Source organism: Microcaecilia unicolor, chromosome 10, assembly GCF_901765095.1.
Source record: "Microcaecilia unicolor chromosome 10, aMicUni1.1, whole genome shotgun sequence".
NCBI lineage: Eukaryota > Metazoa > Chordata > Amphibia > Gymnophiona > Siphonopidae > Microcaecilia > Microcaecilia unicolor.
Genome location: NC_044040.1, coordinates 36548335 through 36569442, shown reverse-complemented (window position 1 = coordinate 36569442; position 21108 = coordinate 36548335). Strand labels below are relative to the sequence as shown.

Here is a 21108-nt window from a genome sequence, read left to right as displayed (position 1 = left end):
TCACAAGGGGGTGTTTTGAAGGCGGGATTAGGGCGTGCCTAACACTTGGACGTTTTAGAGCCATAATGAAACAGGAATGTCCAGGACTAAAACCAAGATGTTTTGGTCTAGATCTGTTTTCAGAACAAATAAGGCACAAAAAGGTGCCCTAAATGATCAGATGACCACTGGAGGGAATCACTGACCCCCCTCTCTTCCCTCAAAAAATGTGACTAAAAATATGACTTTACAGCCTCAGATGTTTAAAGTCTGCTCAATGAGAGCAGCATGCAGGTTCCTAGACTGGTGTAGTGGTCGGTGCAGTACACAGTGGGTTTTGGAAGGCTCATGGGATAAGGTAAGGGTGCAAAGGTCAGATGTGTACCTGGGACCATTTTTATGAAGTGCACAGAAGTACACTCTAGGGTGTCCCATTACTTTCCTGGGATGCCTGGGGGATGAGTTTACTAAAATGCTGGCTCCTCCTACATCTCAATGGCATGAATCTCTATCTTTTTTTTCATTTATTCATTTTTTTTTTTCAAAAATAGACCAAAAAACAAAATGTCCAAAGCACAAAACCTGGTTCAAAACAGTATTTTGAAAAAAAAAGGTAGATGTTTTTTCTTTTTCGAAAATTACCTCCTTTCCTATTGTGGAACGTCCAAAATTCTACTTAGACGTCATATCGAAAATGCCCCTCTATGTCTGCCTTTGGGCTCTTCCAATTAAGTACAGATCATGATCATTTCTCTCATTGGCAGAGTGTGAATAGTGGAGTGCCACAGGGATCTGTACTGGAACTGGAGCTATTTATATATTTATAAATAATGATCTGGAAATTTGGAATGAAGAGTGAGGTGATTAAATTTGCAGATGACACATAACTATTCAAGGTTATTAAAACATATGTGGACTGTGAAAAAATTGCAGGAAGACTGGGCATCCAAATAGCAGATGAAATTTAATGTGGACAAATGCAAAGTGATGTACATTAGGAAGAATAATCTGAATCATAGTTACCTGATGCTAGGGTCCACATTGGGGGTCAGCACCCAAGAAAAAGATCTAGGTGGTGGTCCAGCTTATAATCGAAAGTGTTCGCCGGCCATTTCCCAACATAAATCGGGAGATGGCCGGCGATCTCGGAAAAGCGGCGAAATTGGTATAATCGAAAGCTGCGTTTTTGACAGCATTGCCGCTTTCCCGTTGCCTCGCCGGCGACAGTTCAAAGGGGTGTGTCGGTGGCGAAACGAAGGCGGGACATGGGCGGGTATGGGCGTGGCTACCAGATAGCTGGCTTTTGATAATGGAAAAAAAAATACGGCGTTAAGCAGTATTTCGCTGGGTTTACTTGGTCCTTTTTATTTTCACGACCAAGCCTCAAAAAGGTGCCCAAACTGACCACATGACCACCGGAAGGAAGCGGAGATGACCTCCCAGTGCTCCCCCAGTGGTCACTAACCCCTCCCACCAAAAAACCCCCACTTTAAACACTTTTGTTTCCAGCCTGTATGCCAGCCTCAAATGCCGTACCCACCTCCATGACAGCAGAATGTGTTCTGTCCTCCGACAGCCTTTTCCTGCTTGTGATGTGGCTCTGGGGTGAGTGTGACACCTTTTTGTGTTATTTGCACTGCAGAGTCACATCAGCAATGCATTGTGGTGGGTGTAGGTATTGGTAGTTGGTAGGCTCTACTCCCCTGGTGCATTCCCCCTGCTTACTGGGTCAGAATGTGCCCTGTTTTGTTTCCTGTTGTAGTCCATGCGGTAGTGGCCATTTTTGTAAGCCAGTTTTAGTTCCCTTTCCTGTGTTACCCACGTTAGAGAACGTAGTTCTTACCTTGAATGGTGCTGAAAGAGGGCATTGTACACCATTGTGCCAGCACTGACCTACTGCTAATCTTAGTACCAGGGGACTCTTTGCCAGTGGGGCACAACCTCTGATCTGCAGTTAACTGTGAGTAAATGTGCTTATTCAAATAAAGGACTTTTTCAAAGAGATTAGTCTTCAGGTGTCAACTGGTGTGCAAAAGTTATACAGTAGCAATAAGTCCTAGAGGTTGTATGCAGGTCCCTGGAGCAGTTTTAGTGGGTGCAGTACATTTGTGGGTAGTGGGTTTGGGGGGGGGGGGGTTTGGGGGGGGGGGGTTGGGGGGCTCAGCTCCCAAAGTAAGGGAGCTATGCACGTGGGAGCTTTTCTGAAGTCCACCGCAGTGACCCCTAGGGAGCCCGGTTGGTGTCCTGCCATGTCAGGGGGGCCAGTGCACTAAAAATGCTGGGGTTTGAGATGGCCGACATAACTTTCCATTATCGCTAAAAAACGAAGCCGCCCATCTCAAACCCCGGCCAAATCCAAGGCATTTGGCTGGCCGGAACCGTATTATCGAAACAAAAGATGGCCGGCCATCTTTTTCGAAAATACGGGTCTGGCCAGCTATTTGCGGCACCGCCAAAATACATCGCCGGTCATGTATTTCGCCGGCGCCGTTCGATTATTCCCCTCGGTGTAGACAATATACTGAAATCTGCTCAGTGTGCAGCAGCGGCCAAAAAAGTAAACAGGATGCTAGGAAATATTAGGAAAGGGATGGTAAATAAGATCGAGAATACTATAATGCCTCTGTATTTCTCCATGGTGCGATCTCACTTTTCAGTATTGTGTTCAGTTCTGGTCACCGTCTCTCAAGAAAGATATAGCGGAATTAGAAAAGATTCAAAGAAGAGCCACTAAAATGATAAAGGGAATGCAACTCCTCTGATATGAGGAAAGGCTAAAGAGGTTAGGGCTCTTTAGCTTGGAAAAGAGATGGCTGAGGGGAGATATGATTGAGATCTACAAAATCCTGAGTGGTTTAGAATATGTAGAAGTGAATTGTTTTGTTTTTTTTTAAATTTATTTTACTCATGTACAAAGACTAGGGGACACTCAGTGAAGTTACTTGGAAATACTTTTAAAACAAATAGGAGGAAATGTTTTTTCACTCAACAAATAGTTAAGCTGTGGAACTATTTGCCAGAGGATGTAGTAACAGCAGTTAGAATATCTGGGTTTAAAAAAGTTTGGACAATTTCCTGTAGAAAAAGTCCATAGTCTGCTATTGAGACAAACATGGGGGAAGCCACTGCTTGCCCTGGGATTGGTAGCTTGGAATGTTGCAACTATTTGGGTTTCTGTCAGGTACTTGTGACCTGGATTGGCCATTGTTGGAAACAGGATACTGGGCTAGATGGACCATTGGTCTGATCCAGTATGGCTATTCTTATGAGATAGGTTCAAACATATTTGCTTGTCTGGTTAGTGTTAGGTTAATAAGTTATTTAAGGTTGTTGTGTTTATTCCAAGTTTCTCCTTACTGCTTGCCTATGTAAATACTGAGGATCTGGACTGGATGTCAAGAGAGATACGTCTCAGCTCAGTTTTCAGTTCTCTGTCTCCACCTGCTGGTTGATGGACACAACTATCACACAGGTTCTGGAATAGTGGGAATGGCTAATAGAAAAATATCAAATGAGATGTAATTTCTCTATTTTTTGCCCGGTGTTCTGGAAACAAAAGACTTCTGGTGGTTTCACGAACTGTGGATAGTGTAACAGGACGATTTTGGTCACAAACATTGATGAGTTGTGCCTGTCATTCCTTGGACCCAAGCACAGGATTTCTAGTTACATCACCTGTCAGAAGATTTTATTTATTTATTTATTTTTATTTATTTGTAGCATTTGTATCCCACATTTTCCCACCAATTTGCAGGCTCAATGTGGCTTACATTTGCCGTAATGGCAGTTGCCATTTCCGGGTAACAGAAATACAAATTGTATTGCGTTAAGGTGTATGCAAACATGGTACATAACATAAATGGAACAGATCATGTTATATATATACATCGTGTGCATACATACTTGGTAAAGAAGAATAAATTATGGTATTGCATGAAGCTTTCTGAGTAATAAATTGGATTGCGACATACATTAGGTCATCGACTATAGAGAGACCCTATTCAGCATAAGGTTTAAAGATGATGTGTAAGGATCTTTGTGGTTGTCAAAAACAGGAGGGGAAGCTGTGTTTTCAATCCCCAAGAGCCCTGGAAAAGCATCCACTGCTGGGAATACATTCACATTGAGGAAATGGTCACTCTCAAGGTTGAGCATCATCAAAGTTTTGCACACTGCATAGGAAGGATTCTGCTTTATCTGTGCTGGCATCAAGATTCTGATTGTGTGTGACGGCAAGGAAGCTTTGGTTCTCTGTGCATGATGCCAGGAAAAGGGTATCTTGGCACTGCCATCCCATTAGGAGAGGACTGCTAATTTTTTGATGATATCTGGGGGAATGCATCAGTGTGTAAAGGACTGTTGGACCAATGACTGGTTGATTAACTGACCCAGAAAGATGCCACTTCTTCTCTTGCACCCCATGCAGTATAGGCATTTGCAGTCTGTGAGGAATAGTTGGACAGCAAGGTTGATGAGATGTGGCCTAGGGAAAAATGTTGGACCGTGGTTCATTGCATTGCAACTGAAGCGAAGGAGAGTTCTGCCAGTCTTGACATCCATGGCTTTGTCTGGAGGCATAAAATCAATGAAGAGGCCTTAAAAGGCTTCAGCATTGGTACCAGCTCTTCTGATACACATTTCCAGTACAACGAGAAAGATACTTCACTGAGGCACATCTACATTGGAGTCCAGACCCCAATAGGCAAAAAGAACCCTCATAGTAGCATTGTTTGCTTGCTTGCTTGCTGGTGAACTTTTTTCTGATAGAATCTAAGCAGTCTTGGGATTTCTCTTATTGATCAGATGACCTTTTTGATCAGGAGGTATCTAGCAGACTCCCAGTACTCCAGAGGAAATGGCAAAGTTTTCACTGGATGATCTCTCCATCAGTCTTGACAGAATGGCTGAGATCATTTCATTTAAGTTTAAAGGAAGTTGAGCCCAGGGCAGAAATGTTGAACATCCTCCAATTAAGAGAACTTTGAAAATAGTTTTTTTTTATGATGATTGAATGTTTTTATGGTTTATTAGGAACTTTCTATACTGCCTTTCCAAAACAAATCAAAGTGGAGTACAGACTAAAAACAGAGATACAAGGGGCCACCATTTTTTGATAGGAAAGAAGACAAGGACAGAGGGATCATTCATACCAAAAGTAAAACTATAAAACAATAAGTTAAAAAAAAAACCTCTACCAAGGTTAAGCTGTTACTCTGTCACAGACCACTTTCCACAACGACATCAGCGCTGAGGTGGGGGGGGGGGGGGGGGGGGGGGGAACTTATTCAAAGAAAAAAGGTTTTAAAGCTTTCTTAAAAGATTTGAAAATGGTCAAATGACATACAGAGTGGGGTATTGAATTCCAGATACTGGGAGCTAGGGAAAAAAAAGGCAGTGGATTCATAGTGAGCTATTCTGGGTGAGGGAAGCACTAAACAATGGGTGTCCAGGGAAAGAAGCTGTCTAGCAGGGGTGTAGGGAAGGATCAGATTGGAAAGATAGGATGGGACTTTCAGGTGAAGTGCCTTAAATTCCAAGCACAGGATCTTAAAAAGAGAGCGCTGGTGGACAGGGGACTAAATTTATAAGAAGACTTGGAGTGAGAATCTACTGCCTCATAATAGTTGATGATTTCTCACCACCATGGCTTTTTAAAATATGTTCTGCCTGGGCTGGGGATGGCATGGTGGAGATGATCAAGCTGCAACAGCACACTCAACAAAAGCCAGGCACGGCCATGTGCGGGATTTGGCCACTGCAGGACTTCTGACTACATGTTACCTCACAGGCCCTGAGCTGATTTTTCTGTCCTCTTGCCATCACTTGATGGATTGTGCAACTTCCTTTCTGCTGGTCCTGATTTTAGCATCCTGTCTGCTTGCACATCCCTAAGGCTAGTCGTGTCATCTGGCTTGCAGGGGTGGAGAGAAGAGGACGGAAAGCAAAGTTGACTATCTTTATCAAGGACCTAAATTTGATATTCAGGTCATGGCCTCAGCCCCTTTTGAAGCCTTGAAGTTAGTGTTGGCTCAAGAATTTATAATTTAAGATGGCCTTTCTGGCCACCATTTTCTCAACCAGGCACGCTTCAGAACCTCAGGCTCTTTTTTTTATGGGGAGCTTTGCAATGGTTATAGAGAAGATGTATTTTTGACAAACTCCCTCCTTTCTTCTGAAAGTGGTTTTTCAGTTCAATTTGAATCACACTCTCTCTTGACATTCAAGAAACAACTGTGTTGGATAAAAACTAGATCTGCATCATTTGGATGTGAGAAGGGTTATTTGTACAGTATCTCAGAGTGACCAAGAAATTTGGGATGCCAGATTTGCTGTTTATCCTTTTTGCAGGACTAAGGAAAAGGGAAGCAGCTTTTAAAACTTCTGTAGCATGGTGGTTACCAGAGGAGATTTGTCTTAATTTACGTTGGCAGGGGTAGGCAGATTCTGGAGGGGCTGCAAGCCCACTGTTACACAGTCCTATATTCTTTTTAGGAAAAATTTGAAAACACTTCTGTTTCAGAAATATGTATCCCATGTTAACTACTGATTACTATTTATTGTTGATCACTGAATTTATTGTTATGCCCCTTTTTCCCAGTTAAATGAAACTGGTTTCTTAAATAGCTGCATCCCGCTTAGAACTGTGAGGTAATAGCGGGATAGAAATCCAATTTACCATTACAATTACCAGCTGTGTCTTGCTGGAGGATATTTGTAGGGTGACCCCTTGAGCCTCTTTTATTTCTTTTCCAAGAACTACAGACTGGATGTATTTGGATTTTTGGATTTCGCACATGCTTTTACGTTGGTGGTTTGAGGTGAGTTCAGGTACAGTAGGGTAGTTCTCTGTCCCCAGAGGGCTTAAAATTTAAGCTTCTAGCTGAGGCAACAGAAGGTGAAGTGGCATCTCAAAGGCACAAGGAACAATCAGTAGGGTTTGAACCCTGCATTCCTTGGGTTTCAGCCTTCTACTCTAACCAGCAGGTTATCCCTGTACCTTCTAGAGGAAAGTCAGTTCAGTGCATGAATATTAAAGACCCTCCAAAACATTAGTTTTAGTTAAATATGTAAGGTAGCATTATCTTTCAGAGAAAAGAAGGCATATCGTGGAAAGCATCTGGCCCTGCATTGTTTGTGCTTGCAATAAAGGAAGGAGTTAGTGTGGATAGTGTTAAGCATGGTCAAGTGATGATTTAATTTTTTCACACTCTGTTCCCAGTTTTTAGTCAATTTAGTCATGATACTGTGCTTCAGTTGGAAGTGCCATCTGTTTTGGGAACTGTTTCAGTTTTACTCTGGAAAAGAGCCTGGAGAATTATTTATGCAGATAACAGAAAAATCCCTTAATAATTTGGCTCTGTACCAGAGAATGACAGAATGGTCAAAATGGCCATCTAAGAAACTGCTGAGAGAATTAAGTTTGATCTTTAGAAATGAGAGAGCTAGGAATACAAAAGCAGGTGATGGCGATTTCCTGTGGCTAAGGTTGATTTTAAATGAAAAAAGAAGAGCCAAATGAATGACTAACTACAATTGGTTAGAACTGGCACTGGTCTCATGTGCAGAGCTCATGCTGTTGCTCAGTACGTAACAGGATTGTGGGTTTCTTGTTGTTGTTGTCCTGGTGAGACTGTGGTACTTTTCTTAATATTAGAATAGAATTTGTATTTCTTTTTTTTTTTTGGGGGGGGGGGGTGGTTGATGAATTTTGAGATGCACATTAAAGAGAAACATAATAGTAGGCCGAGTTTCATGTAGTTTCATGTGGGCATAAACAATGCCATATTCCTCACACTGTTCTGACTGTGCACAACTCATTCTTATATAAGTCTAGGGAAGAATTAAACCAATTGTAAACCCATTCCATGCATTCAGTTTGCAGTTAAAAACCAGTGTTTATACTGTTTTGGAAATTCATTGGGTAAACAAATTGCAGGTGTATTACTAATAATCTGTAATCTATCATTAAAACCAGCTGTTGTGCCTTATGATTGGAGTATGGCCATGGTAATGCCAAATTAAAAATAAAAAGGCTCCGGGGTGATATGGGAAATTATAGACTAGTAGTAACCTGATGGTGGTGCAGGGCACAACAGATGAAGTTACTCTGAAAAGCATAGTTATTTACCACATAGGCAGATGTGGCTTAATGGGATGGAATCAACATGGATTTAGCAAAGTAAAGTGTTACTTCAACAATCTGTTAGATTTTTTTGTGAGGGTTTTAATAAACATGTAGATAAGAGTGAGCTTGATGATTTTTTATAATGTAACTGAATTTTCAGAAAGCATTGGACATAGTCCGTCATAAGACTCTTGAGGATAATTTTGTATGTTTCTATGTAGAGGGAAGAAAGAGAGGGCGTGGAAGTAGACAAAGGCAGGAGGAAAAGAAGGGAGAAGATCAGTTGTAGTGGAGGGAGAGTTGAAGAGGGAGGAAAGGAGGCATGAAAGCAGAGAAAAATGAGGGAATGAAGTAGGGATAGAGAAGATGGAGAACTTAAGAGGGGATGCATGTGTGAGAGGAGAGGGTTATCAGGGCAGCAAGGTATGTATTGGATGAGAGCTGGGGAGAGATGTAGGTGTGTGCTCGGAGGAGGGGAGTGGAGTATGTATGAGGAAGAGGAAGGCATATATGACGTGAGAAGGAAGAAGGGTAGGAGTGTGGTAAATGCTATAGATAGGATAAAAAATAGAAATATGACAGAAAAGAAGTGAATGGAGAGGCAACAGGACAGAAATATTCAGAAGTAAGTCTGAGAAAATGGCATGGATACGATAAAATCGGTTGATTCTATCTGGCCAGAAACAGAGCTGGATAGGAATTTACTGTTTTCGGCTGAGAAAACAGCTTATAGTTGTGAACAGTAAGCTTGACAGAAGGTTTTATCAGTGATCTGAGGCCACAATGATCAAAGATAAATGCGGGCGCTAGAGGCCACTAGCGCCTGCATTTACCTTCGCACATATAATCAGAGGGGTCTGGTGTGGCAAACAGTGCCTGTGTCTGGCAATAGCGCAAAACTCATTTAAATTAGATTTAAATGAGCTCTGCGGTATTCTGCCTCTGTGATCAGAGAATTGTGCTCTGATCATAGGGGCAGAATAGCACCTTAACCCTCAGATCTGGTGTTAGGGTTAAGGCTCCTTCTGTTCCCGCCCCCCTGACTAAAGTCAGGCAGCCTGGGCTGTCACCATGTCCTGGGAGTCCATTGGACCCCCGGACCTCCCCCATTACCAAGGCCCTGGCCCCCCCATGGTCCTAGCCCCCCAGACAGCAACACGGGGGCTGGAGGTCCGGCAGACCTCCAGCCCCCCTGAACCCCTCCCCAACACAAGAACACAAGGAGGCTGGAGATCTGGTGGATCTCCAGCTCCCCTAAACCAAAAAAATCCCTGGTGGCTGGGCTGCAAACACAACCCCCTCTGTTCTGGTGGTCTAGCAGCCCCCTCTCCTCCGTACTTCCGTGTGATGGAGGAGGGCATGGCACCCCCTCCTCTTCCAGTGCCACCTCCAAAATGGCGGCGCCCTGCCCATTTTGGAGACAGGACTGGAAGAGGAGGGAGTGCTACACCCTTCACACAGACATGGGGGGAGGGGGCCACTAGACCACCAGGACGGGGGGGGGGGGGGGTGTTGTGCTTGTAGCCCACTGGGCCACCAGGAATTTTTGGGGGTTTAGGGGGTCTGGAGATCCACTGGACCCCCAGTGTCACAGGGGAGGTTTGGGGGGGGCACTAGGCCACCAGGGCCTCGGAATTGGGGAGTCCGGGGGTCCCACGGACCTTCATCTCCTGTGTTTGACAGGTCCAGGCTGTCAAAAGCCCGGACCTGTCAAACATAAGCTCATGCTCAAGCACAATCCTTCCGCACTTTCCCCGGATGATCAACGCTAATAATGTGCTTAAATTTGCATGTTGTTTATTTTTTTTATTTATATAGAACTTAGTATGCAAATATCAATACAGTTCACTGCGGTTTACAAAAGGCAAGGGATAAACACAACATTCAGAATACTACATCAGTACAATCGATTACAATAAAAACTTCTATTACCAAACTCAGTTAAAAAGTCCCACCACATTTTTTAAACAAAAATCTTAAGCATCCTCGTAAAATCTTTGCATTGGTCATTGGGGTGTTAATTCCCTGCGCTGTTCCAGTGCTATTTTAGGGCGCCGTTTCAGAACAGTACGGGAAATTGATCATCAGTGCCTGAGTTTGCCCTCAACTTAGTGAGCAGTCCACGTAAGAGGGCTGGGAGATTGCCACAGAGACAGGCTAATATAAAGTGCTAATTGTTTTTGAGTAAAATGCTTTTTTCCTTGCCTGCTGTTGTACTTTTAATCATGTTTAATAATAAATATTTTAGTTTATTAGTCTTCTGCTAGAGATTGACTAAATAAGTGAGAACAGTGTTAAAAGTGAAAAGTACGTTGATATTTTATTCTTTCTGGGAATCCCATGGTGTTAGATTATGGTGAGGTTTCAGTATTCCCCTAAGCGCAGGAAAATAGCTTGGATTAGTTTCTGGGGTGAGAACTCGCCCAGACAAATGCAAAGTGATGCACATGGGAAAGAGGAACCCGTATTATACCTACGTGATTCAAGGTTCCACATTAGGAGTTACTACCCAGGAAAAGGATCTTAGGTGTCACCGTTGTTACTACTACTACTACTTATCATTTCTATAGCTCTGTACACTTGAACATGAAGAGACAGTCCCTGCTCGACAGAGCTTACAATCTAATTAGGACAAACAGGACAAACAAGAGATAAGGGAATATTAAAGTGAGGATGATAAAATAAGGGTTCTGAACAAGTAAACAAGGGTTAGGAGTTAAAAGCAGCATCAAAAAGGTGGGCTTCCATATTTATCCAAGTACAAGGTGCATTTCCTATTATAAAACTTCAAGTGGGTAAAGCCTGTTGATACGTTGAAACCCTCTACTCAGTGTGCAGCGTTGGCTGAGAAAGCGAATGGAATGTTAGGAATTATTAGGAAAGGAATGGAAAACAAAATAATGAAAATGTTATAATGCCTTTGTATCACTCCATGGTGCGGCTGTATCTCAAATACTGTGTGCAGTTCTGATCATTGCATCTCAAACAATATATTGTGGAATTAGAAAAGGTACAGAGAAGGGCGATGAAAATGATAAAGGGGATGGGACAGTTTCTCTATGAGGAAAGCCTAAAGCGGCTAGGGCTGTTCAGCTTGGTGAAGAGACTGCTGAGGGGAGATATGATAGAGGTCTATAAAATACTGAGTGGAATGGAATGGGTGGACGTGAATCACTTGTTTATTCTTTTCAAAAATACCTTATGTAATGAGTTTTCTTGTTGGGCAGACTGGATGGACTGTACAGGACTTTATTTGCTGTCATCTACTATGTTACTGTAATCTGGAACAAAAATATCAACTTTCATAATAAATCAATTCCTTATGACAAATTCACAGATAACTCTTTCTTCACTCAAATAAATACACTCAGACACATTGTACGCAGTAGTCATTACCCACTCTACCAACCTCTCACACTGTAATAGAACATTAATTACCCTCATAATCTTATAGGGGTGGACTTATTCGTGTAGCAATGACTCCATACCCAGATTTTTGGTAGTATTATTCAGACTGCATCAGTGTAGGGGCAGAGCCAGGAATTGCCCAATTAGCTAACTGGGTTTCTGCCCAGATAAAGTTAAAAAATTATTATTTTTTTTTTTTAGTTCAAATTTTATCTGGTTGCTTATCTGGGAACTAGTCTGAATATTGCCAGTACCTGGATAACTTGCGCTACCAAACTATACCTAGACATTCAGCACTGGCCAGTATCTGGATACTGGTGCTGAATATCTGGCTATAAAAGTCCACAGTGGCTGGAATTTTTAAAAATTGCTGACCATCTTGGGGCTCAATATCACCCACATATTTGTTGCAACAGTACCTATATCTATTTGTAAGCAAGTTCTATACTGTTATTTAAGCATTATTTACTCTTGCATAATTTTGTTTAATTCTGAGTTTTTTGTTGCATAATTCTGGCATTTTTTAGTGCATAATTTTGAAAATATTGATGTACCTGGGGTATTCCATGTATTGTGGTTCAGTGATTATAACATGAACAGCTCTTGAGCACCTTCTGATAAATATGGGCCTAGTCTGGATAAGTTCAGCCCAGTCTCTGATTAAGGCAGTTGAGGTGGTCTTCTTCTTCTAATGAAATTGTCTTTCAATATAGCAATAATATCAGTTTTCTATCAGGTATATTTCTTGCAAAACTAATTGGTTTTTTGGAATATAGAAACAACCTTATCTGCTGGTTCCTGATACTGAGTAACTTCTTAAAGTTATCAAAGGGTAAAGAAACAACATTCTCAAAAGCTTGATCATGAGCAAAATGTGTTGCTATGAAGTTGTGATTTGTAAGAGCCCTTAAGAGGAAATGAATTAACAATAATATATATTTGTTTTCTAGCCTTTTGACAATCTTTCTTTGATTGATAAATAGTTTAAATTGTTCGCTGATACTACTTTGTAATTACTCTGTGATACAAATCAGTGAAATGCTTTTTATAAAAATGTGAAAGAAATTAACTGGAAAATCTACACTTTGTAGACATGAACTGTTTTATTAAGCATATGATATGAAAAATGAGTTTGATTTTCTCTTTTTTTTTTTTTTTTTGCAGAATGTTATATTGAATTTTTAAGAGAAGACTTTGATGTAAAGGCATACACTTCTCAGTCAATTTATCAGGCAGTAATAGCAGAACAGTTAGCAAAACTTGCTCAAGGGATTAGCCAGTTGGACAAAGAACTCCACTTACAGGTAAATATGTGCTTTAACAAATTTTCATTTTCAACAGAATTTGATCAGTTCAGACTAGATCACATTGGTGAAAATAGAATGAACGGTTACAGAGTTCCAGGTCTTCCTAGAAATCTGTGAGCAGTGCAGTAGAAGTAAAGTGACTTTCTTCTGGTTGAGGATTCTTCTAGTTGAGGACTCTTGCTGAAAAGGCAAAACTTAATGGGAGGGGAGAGAAAAAATGGAAGGAAACTACCTTATCTCAGATATTGGCACTATAGTCCAGTGGAAATTAGTTTTCACTGAGCTGAATAGGCAAAAAAGGTTGGGCAAAGATTTTTGGGATGTTGTAGAGTCCTGAAGTAATAGCTTAGAAGCAGGCAATAGTAGAGTTGTTTTTGTTTCCAAAAGGTTTCCTAAAATTGCATGAGAAAAAAAAACAGTGGAAAAATGAAGGCTGATAAACATCATATGTTGTTTATCTATCCTTTTGACTCCATTAGAGATCCTGTGTGCGTAAATTCAGATCTTCGATTTCACCACCTCCACTGGGAGACCGTTCCATAAATACATCACTCTTTCCTTGAAAAAAGTGTTTGTTTAGTTAACTCGTGAGTCTGTCCCCTTTCACCTTCATTTTATGTCTCCACATTCCAGAGCTTCCTTTCAGTTAAAAGAGACTTGCCTCTTGTGCATTTATGCCAATGTCTCTATCATATCTCCCTTCTCCTTTCAAAAGTATATATATTGAGATATTTAAGTCTGTCCCCATATGCTTTATGATGAAGACCACTAACCATTTTAGTAGCTGCCCTCTGGACCAACTCCATTCTGTTTACATCTTTTAGAAGGTGCAGTCTCCAGAATTATACACATTACTCTAACTGAGGTCACACCAGAGACTTATACAGAGGCATTCTCTGAGGACAAGCAGGCCCAATGTATTTTCACATGTGGGTGACATCATCTGACGGAGCCAGGTGCAGACGGTGTCTAGCATGCATAACTTCAGGAAAATTCTGGCAACATCCCACTGCACATGTGTACTCAATGCGTGTGCATGGGTACTTCAGTCTCTTCTGCGGAACTGGGAGGATGTGTTTTTTGCTGTTTCCCTTCAGTGCATACTTCTTTCGATTTTCGAGTGCCTTCCTGTGTGGGTTTAGCACATGTTTTCTTCAGTTTTTACCTTCCTTATAATTTTAGTAGGTTTTTTGGTCCTTCAAGTTTTCTTTATTTTTTCGTGGCTCGTTAGGCCTGCTTAGGCCTGAGCACTGGCCACAATTTGGGTCTACCCCTTTTTTCTGACCTTCAAAATTAAGGACTTTGATTTGGCTGCTATTCTTTTCTCGATGTCTAAGGTGACCCCCAATGGCTTCAAAAGGTGTACCCAATGTAATCGTGTGATGGCTGCCATGGACCCACAAAATTGGTGCATCGGATACCTAGGGCCTAACCACCAGGCTGATTCTTGTTCTTTCTGTTTGAAAATGCAGTTGAGGACACAGAAGGCGTGTCAGGTCCAGCAGGAGAAACCATTTGGCTCCCTGAAGACCTCGACAGCACGGGAAGCATCAACCTCAGTGGCTACCTAGACTACCTCTGCCACCACCCCTCGACATTGTGCACTAATGGCAGGCCACTGGACTGGTCAGCATTGGACCTGACACCTAGAACAAGTACTGGTTCGATGTCTTCTTCTTCAGCACTGAGGGACCACTATGCCATGTGTCAAGGAAAGCCTAAGAAGCATCGGTCCTCATCGAAGCACGGTGCTGGGCGGTGCATCAGAGTTACTGGTCCCCGAGAAGTGTCGGTACTGGGAGATTGATCCCCCTTTTTAGTGGAGGTGTCGCTGTACCAGTCTACGAGCAGTCAGGCTTCCACTTTCAGTATGACACAGATTCCTCTCCAGGCTGTCTCTGACCCAGCTCCCAGCCTTTGCCAATGCTGTCTCCGCAATGAATGGTACTGGGCCATGCTCAGGGAAGAACTGGCACAGATGTTCAGCTGCACTCTATTTAGGCATTGAGGACACTTGCACCAGCTGCAGCTCAGCCTCGGCTCCTTCCTGAGGTCCAGCCTTTGCCTATGGAGTGGTCTTCAACGCTGGTGCCTAGACTAGTGTCGAGCAATGCAGCACTGTCTTCAACATCGGGAGAGGAAGGTTTCCCAGAGTCAGAGGGTAGGGCTGTACCTCTGCGCCCTACAGGGCATGGTCGTGGTACCACTGAGCTGAGGTGGGTAGAGACTGACTTGGATCATCCTAAGTACCTAGAGGAGTCTGAATTGGACTGTTCATGGGAGTCTGTGGAGGATCTACGTTACTTCTCAGAAGAGGAGTCTTATGGTATCCCTTGCTGCCACACGAGAAGTGTGAATATCCACATGAAAATCTCGTTCACTGGTATTGTGAAGGAGATGGTTTCGGCCATCCCATTTAAGTTGGAAACAGGAGGAGCCCAGGGCTGAGATGCTATCAGTCTTCGACTATAAATCTCCTCCTTGGGAGCAGGTCACAGTTCCATTACACCCTATCCTGAAGGATGCACTGCTGAGGAACTAGGAATCTACCCTCTCAGTGCAGTTTATACCGAAGAAGGCGGATACTCTGTATCATATCCACGAGGCTTCTGGATTTGAGGGCACAGAATTGCCACACCACTCTCTGGTGGTCAGATCTGCTCTTGTGGGCCAGAAGCTCCCGGACTCATACCTTGGTACTCCCTGGTAGAGAGTCTCAGACTCTAGCTCGTTTGGGAGAAAGCTTTATCAGACCTCAATGCTTATTGCTTGCATCCAGACCTACCAGCTCTACACGAGTATCTACTTGAAGTCCTTGGCTCACAGTGTGCTTAGTGTCGTGGACTCTCCCTGAAGTACAGGATGTATCTGGCCAGGGTCACTTATGATACTTTTGACATTTTGCATCCAGACTCTTTGCCATGGGTGTGGGAACGCATAGACTCTCATGGCTATGTGTTTGACCTGGAACTAGCAGTTCAAGAGAGGTTGGCAGATGGCCCAAACTTTCTGAAGCAATGCATGCTATGCAGCGTCCGCACCGGGCTCTGTTGGATGACGTCACCCATATATGAGAATACTGGACCTGCTGTCTTCAGAGAACATCTGCTACAGGTGAGTAACTTTGCTTTATCACCCCCTTTTTACTGCACTTGATTCATGATTATCTGATGTAAACGGGAATGTATGGGTGGTCAGATAACCAAACATATCAGCTAATCTAGACATGTTGAACCCCACCTCTACACTCAGCACATCCGTCCCACCTCTCACCCACCCGTAGGCGCCCCCCCCCCCCCCAGCCTACCTTTCAATCCCTGGTGTCTAGTGGTGAGGTTGGGGCTGGAACGATCCCCCAGTCACTCTTTCCTATTCTGGCTTCACTTTGAAAATAGGTGCTGTGACCTCTGGCAGCAGTCTTATGAATTCCAGTGAAAAAAAATCTTGATAAGGTGTATTATTTTGTGGGCAACAAGGGCCTGAGGGCTGGGGAATTTGGGTCAAAAAGAACTAGAGTGGGGAAAGCTAAGAAGCAATCTGTGGTGTCCACAACCAATCACAAAAAGAAGATCTCTATATAAAATAAGCAAACCTCGATATCTATAATAATTGGAGATAAAGTATCTCAGAGACCCACACAAGCACCCAGTGCAAATATCCATGTTAAAGGGTGAAATTGTCTTTCATTGATCCAAAAAAACATCCAATAACTCAAACTCCGTGGACCTATTTGCTTCATTTCTTCGAAGGCGTGAATAAACATGCTGATAAAGGAGAGCTGGTTGATGTAGTATATCTAGATTTTCAGAAAGCTTTTGACAAAGTACCTCATGAGAGACTCCTGAGAAAATTAAGGAGTTATGGTATAGGGGACAGTGTCCTTCTGTAGATTAGGAATTGGTTATTGGACAGAAGAGTAAGGTAAAATGACCTTTTTTTCTCAATGGAGAAGGGTGTATGAGTTCCGTAGGGATCTGTACTGGAACTGGTGCTATTTAACATACTTATAAATTATCTGGAAATTGGAATGATGAGTGAGGTGATTAAATTTGCAGATGACACGAAACTATTCAAAGTAGTCAAAACTCAAGCGGATTATGAAAAATTGCTGGAAGATCTTACGAAACTGGAAGTCTGGGCATCCAAATGGTAGTTGAAATGTAATGTGGACAAATGCAAAGTGATGCACATTGGGAAGAATAATCCGAATCATAGTTAACTAATGCTAGGGTCCACTTTAAGAAAGACCTAGGTGTTAATTGTAGACAATACATGGAAATCTTCTACCTAGTGTGCAGCGGCGGTGGCCAAAAAAGCAAACGGGATGCAAAATAAAACCGAAAATAATATGCCTTTGTATCGTTCCATGGTGCTACCTCACCTTGAGTATTGCATTCAATTCTGGTCACCATATCTCAAAAAAGATAAAGCGGAATTAGAAAAGGATCAAAGAAGAGCATCAAAATGATAGAGGGGGTGGAACTGCTCCCATGTGAGGAAAGGCTAAAGAGTTTAGGGCTTTTCAGCTTGAAAAAGAGATGTCTGAGGGGGGATATGATCGAGGTCTATAAAATCCTGAGTGGTATAGAACGGGTAGAAGTGAATCGATTTTCCACTCTTTCAAAAAGTTCAAAGACCAGGGGACACTCAATGAAAATTTCATGGACATACTTTTAAAACAAATAGGAGGAAATGTTTTTTCACTCAAAGAACAGTTAAGTTCTGGAACTCATTGCTGGAGGACGTGGTAACAGCGGTTAGTGTATCTGTGTTTAAAAAAAAAAAAGGTTTGGACAAGTTCCTGGAGGAAAAGTCCATAATCTGTTATTGAGATGGACATGGGGGAAGCCACTGCTTGCCATGGGATTGGTAGCATGTAATGTTGCTACTAATTGGGTTTATGTCAGTTTCTTGTGACCTGGATTGATGGAAGCAGGATACTGGGCTAGATGGACCATTGGTCTGACCCAGTATGGATATTCTTATGTTCTTATGACTAGGGCAGTGATGGGCAACCTTTTGAGCTTGGTGTGTCAAAATCGCCAAAAAACCCAGCATAACTCGGGTGGTGTGTCACTTCGAGAAAAAAAAACATAATTTCGTGATATTTATAGTTTAAATAACAAAAATGTATAATTGTAATATATAACTGTATTTAATAAACCAAAAACTAATTATTTAACTTACCTGCTTAGTGACTTCTTTGTTCATCTGTCAGTCGGTTTCTTTTGTTGGCCTTGATATTATTTAACTTGTTTGGGGTGCCGTGAACTAAGATAAGTGAGGGGGAGGGGGAATTCTTTAACTAATCTGCCTATTAGTGACTTTTTTGTTGCTGAATTTCATTGGCTAAATCTTCAATTGATATTTCTACTGAGTGGTATCTCAGTTATTCTCTTAATAATTGCATCTTTATTCTGCATATCGTGAAATAGAACTGGTGCACATCTTAGGAGAGTTTCTTTAGTTTAAATCTGTTTATTGACGTATTATATGAAACATATATACATAATGTCCAGCAGATAACCTTACTAATACAACAGACAACTTGTAATCCGTCCACATACATCAAATCATTTTCTTCTTTTATCACTAGACACCCCCTCCCCCCGCCCTCCCTTCCTTGTAGTTTAAAGTTCAACAGTTTTTATTGATGACACTTCAAAGAAAACACTGTTAACCTGGTGCATATACAGAAATTTAGAGTATATAAACAAACTCTTTTTTAACCGTATGATACAACTCGTTATCAAATTTTTTAACATATTATTTCTACCCCTCCCCCCCTCTAAGTGTTGGTCAACATGTGTATGCTTTGACTTTCCATGTTGAACTAGCTCCCTCCCGTCCCGGAGGAGGTCCTGGGTCCTATACTCTGATGACCCCCTCCCCCGTTCTGGAAGGTAATACTCTTATTATGCCGACTTAGTCTACTATACCAAGCTACCAAGTGTTATGATTTGTTCTGTTTACCATGTTTGTTCTTTAGGCATAGCTTCTAATCCGCCTTAACTGCTCTCCCATACACTTTGCAATTTAATAACCCCACCTGCTCCCTTTGCCCACCCACTCCCCCCAACCTGATATTCAAAGAAAGAAAGAAAGGGGAAAAAAAAAACCACAGGATATGGCCGCTTCATAGTCGGTTCAGAATAAAACTTCTTGCCCTGGGCGCCAGGGATCCTCAGGAATGCCTTCTTTCCTTTAGGGGAGGATCCCACCTCTCTCCTCTCCATCATCAGCAGTTCATATAAACTATTTCTCCAATGCCAATACTCCGGCGGTTCAGAATGCACCCAAGCCTGCAAAATCAGTTTCTTACCTACTAAACTGGCTTTCCTGATGAACTGCCGGGCTCCCCCCGTGTGCAAGACAAAGAACTCATACTGATCTAAAAGGAGACCCTGCGGAGTAAGCGGAATCTTGCTCTTTAGTATCAACTCTAGAAATCCCACAATTTGCCTCCAATAGTTCTGGATCTTATAACATTCCCAAAGGTAGTGATATAATGTGCCTTCCCTCTGCCCACACTTAGAGCATAAAGGATCAATTCCTCCTCCAAATTTGGATACTTGATACTTTGACATGTATGCCCTATATAAAATCCTGTATTGACATTCCCTCATGGCAGCGTTTCTCGATAGGGTAGGAATCCTAGTCGATAACTTCTGAAAGTCTAGCTTCAGGTTTGGACGCTTTAGATCATGAGCCCATTTCCCTAAAATATGGTCTGTATCTCTACCCCTGCTCGTCTCCCCCAATGCTTTTTGTAATCCAGAAACCGATAAACGCCCCCCTCGCATGGAACTAAAGAATGCCCTTATTTGGCGCCCATGTCCACTACTCAATTTCCCTTGCTCTAAAGATCTGACATAATGTGCTATCTGATAATACGCAAATTGATGATTTTGAGTAATACCTACCCCCAGAGCTCCAAGCTCCAATAATTGTCCCTTAGAATCTAGTACATGTTCTAGTCTGGTGATCCCCATCGTTGCCCACCTACAAAGTACTTTATTCTCCGTACCTGGTGAAAACTGTGGGTTGCCCTGCAAAGGCAGAAGATCTGTTACGTCTGCCGCTAGCCCCCAGATCTCATTTAACTCTCTCCACATTTGTCTCAGAGGTCTTACCAATATGCTATTGCTTACCCATGACGGGAGTTGTCGGCTCGGGCATTGTAACATGAAATATAAGTGGTATGGTTTGAAACATTCCAGCTTCAAGCTACGGGGGGTGTAGTCTTGCCTATCTAATAACCAATCACCCAGGTGCCGGAGTAGACTAGCCTGATTGTAGCGGCGGAGGTTTGGTAATCCAATGCCTCCCTCTCTCCATGACCCCATCATTAACTTCAAAGGGAGTTTTGGCTTTGACCCTCTCCAAATAAATTTCCTGACATATTTGAAGATTTGATTTATATCTTTAGCCCGTAATCGTATAGGGAGTACCTGAAATAAGTATAACCATCGTGGAAATTCCACCATACGAAACAGATGTACTCTCCCATGCAGATTAAGTGGCAGGGCTCCCCATCCGTCTAATCGGTCCTTCAAAGCTGCAATCCTATTACCGATATTCATCAGATGTATTTCCGATGTTTTTTTGGGAATCTGTACTCCTAAGTATTGGAGTGACTCTGATGCCCATCGTAGTGGGAACTCTGCTCCCCACATCTGCCTCACGCTATTGTCTGTGGCTAGCGCTAATGATTTTGAATAGTTTATTTTAAAACCGGCGAAATCCCCATATTCCCTAAAGAGTTCTAATAAGGCTTCCAACGAACTTTTTGGTTGTGTTAGATGGACCAATAAATCATCTGCAAAAGCAGAAATCTTAAACCCTTCAGGTCCCCAATTTACCCCCTCTATTTCTGGGTGGTCCATAATTTCCCTGATCAATGGGTCTAAGACCAAGACGAATAGTAGGAGCGAGAGAGGACACCCCTGTCTCGTACCCCTCCTGATCGGGAATAAGGGTGACTGTTCCCCATTGATCCATAAATATGCCTGAGGGTTTACATATAGTTCTCCTATCGCATCCTGGAAAGCCCCTTCAATGCCCATCTTTGTCAGTACCGCAAATAGAAAGCCCCACACCACCCTATCAAAGGCCTTCTCTGCGTCAAAACTGACAACCAGAGAAGGCCTTTTCTGTCTTTCCACTGTCTCCAAGGATGCCAACAGAGCCCTCACATTCTTTGCCACTGCTCTCCCTTGCACAAACCCAGCTTGAGGAGGTGCTATTAACCAAGGCAAAAGCTTTGCCAGTCGATTTGCCAGGATCTTC

General features: G+C 42.4%; 1 protein-coding gene across 1 annotated transcript in view; it reads left to right on the top strand.

Moving 5' to 3' along the window:
- Positions 1–21108, top strand: part of COG5 (component of oligomeric golgi complex 5) — a 333667-nt gene that overhangs the window by 880 nt on the left and 311679 nt on the right. The window contains exon 2 of the mRNA XM_030216260.1: positions 12677–12816. Coding sequence (XP_030072120.1) covers positions 12677–12816 — 140 coding nt within the window. The remainder of the gene's footprint in view (positions 1–12676; positions 12817–21108) is intronic.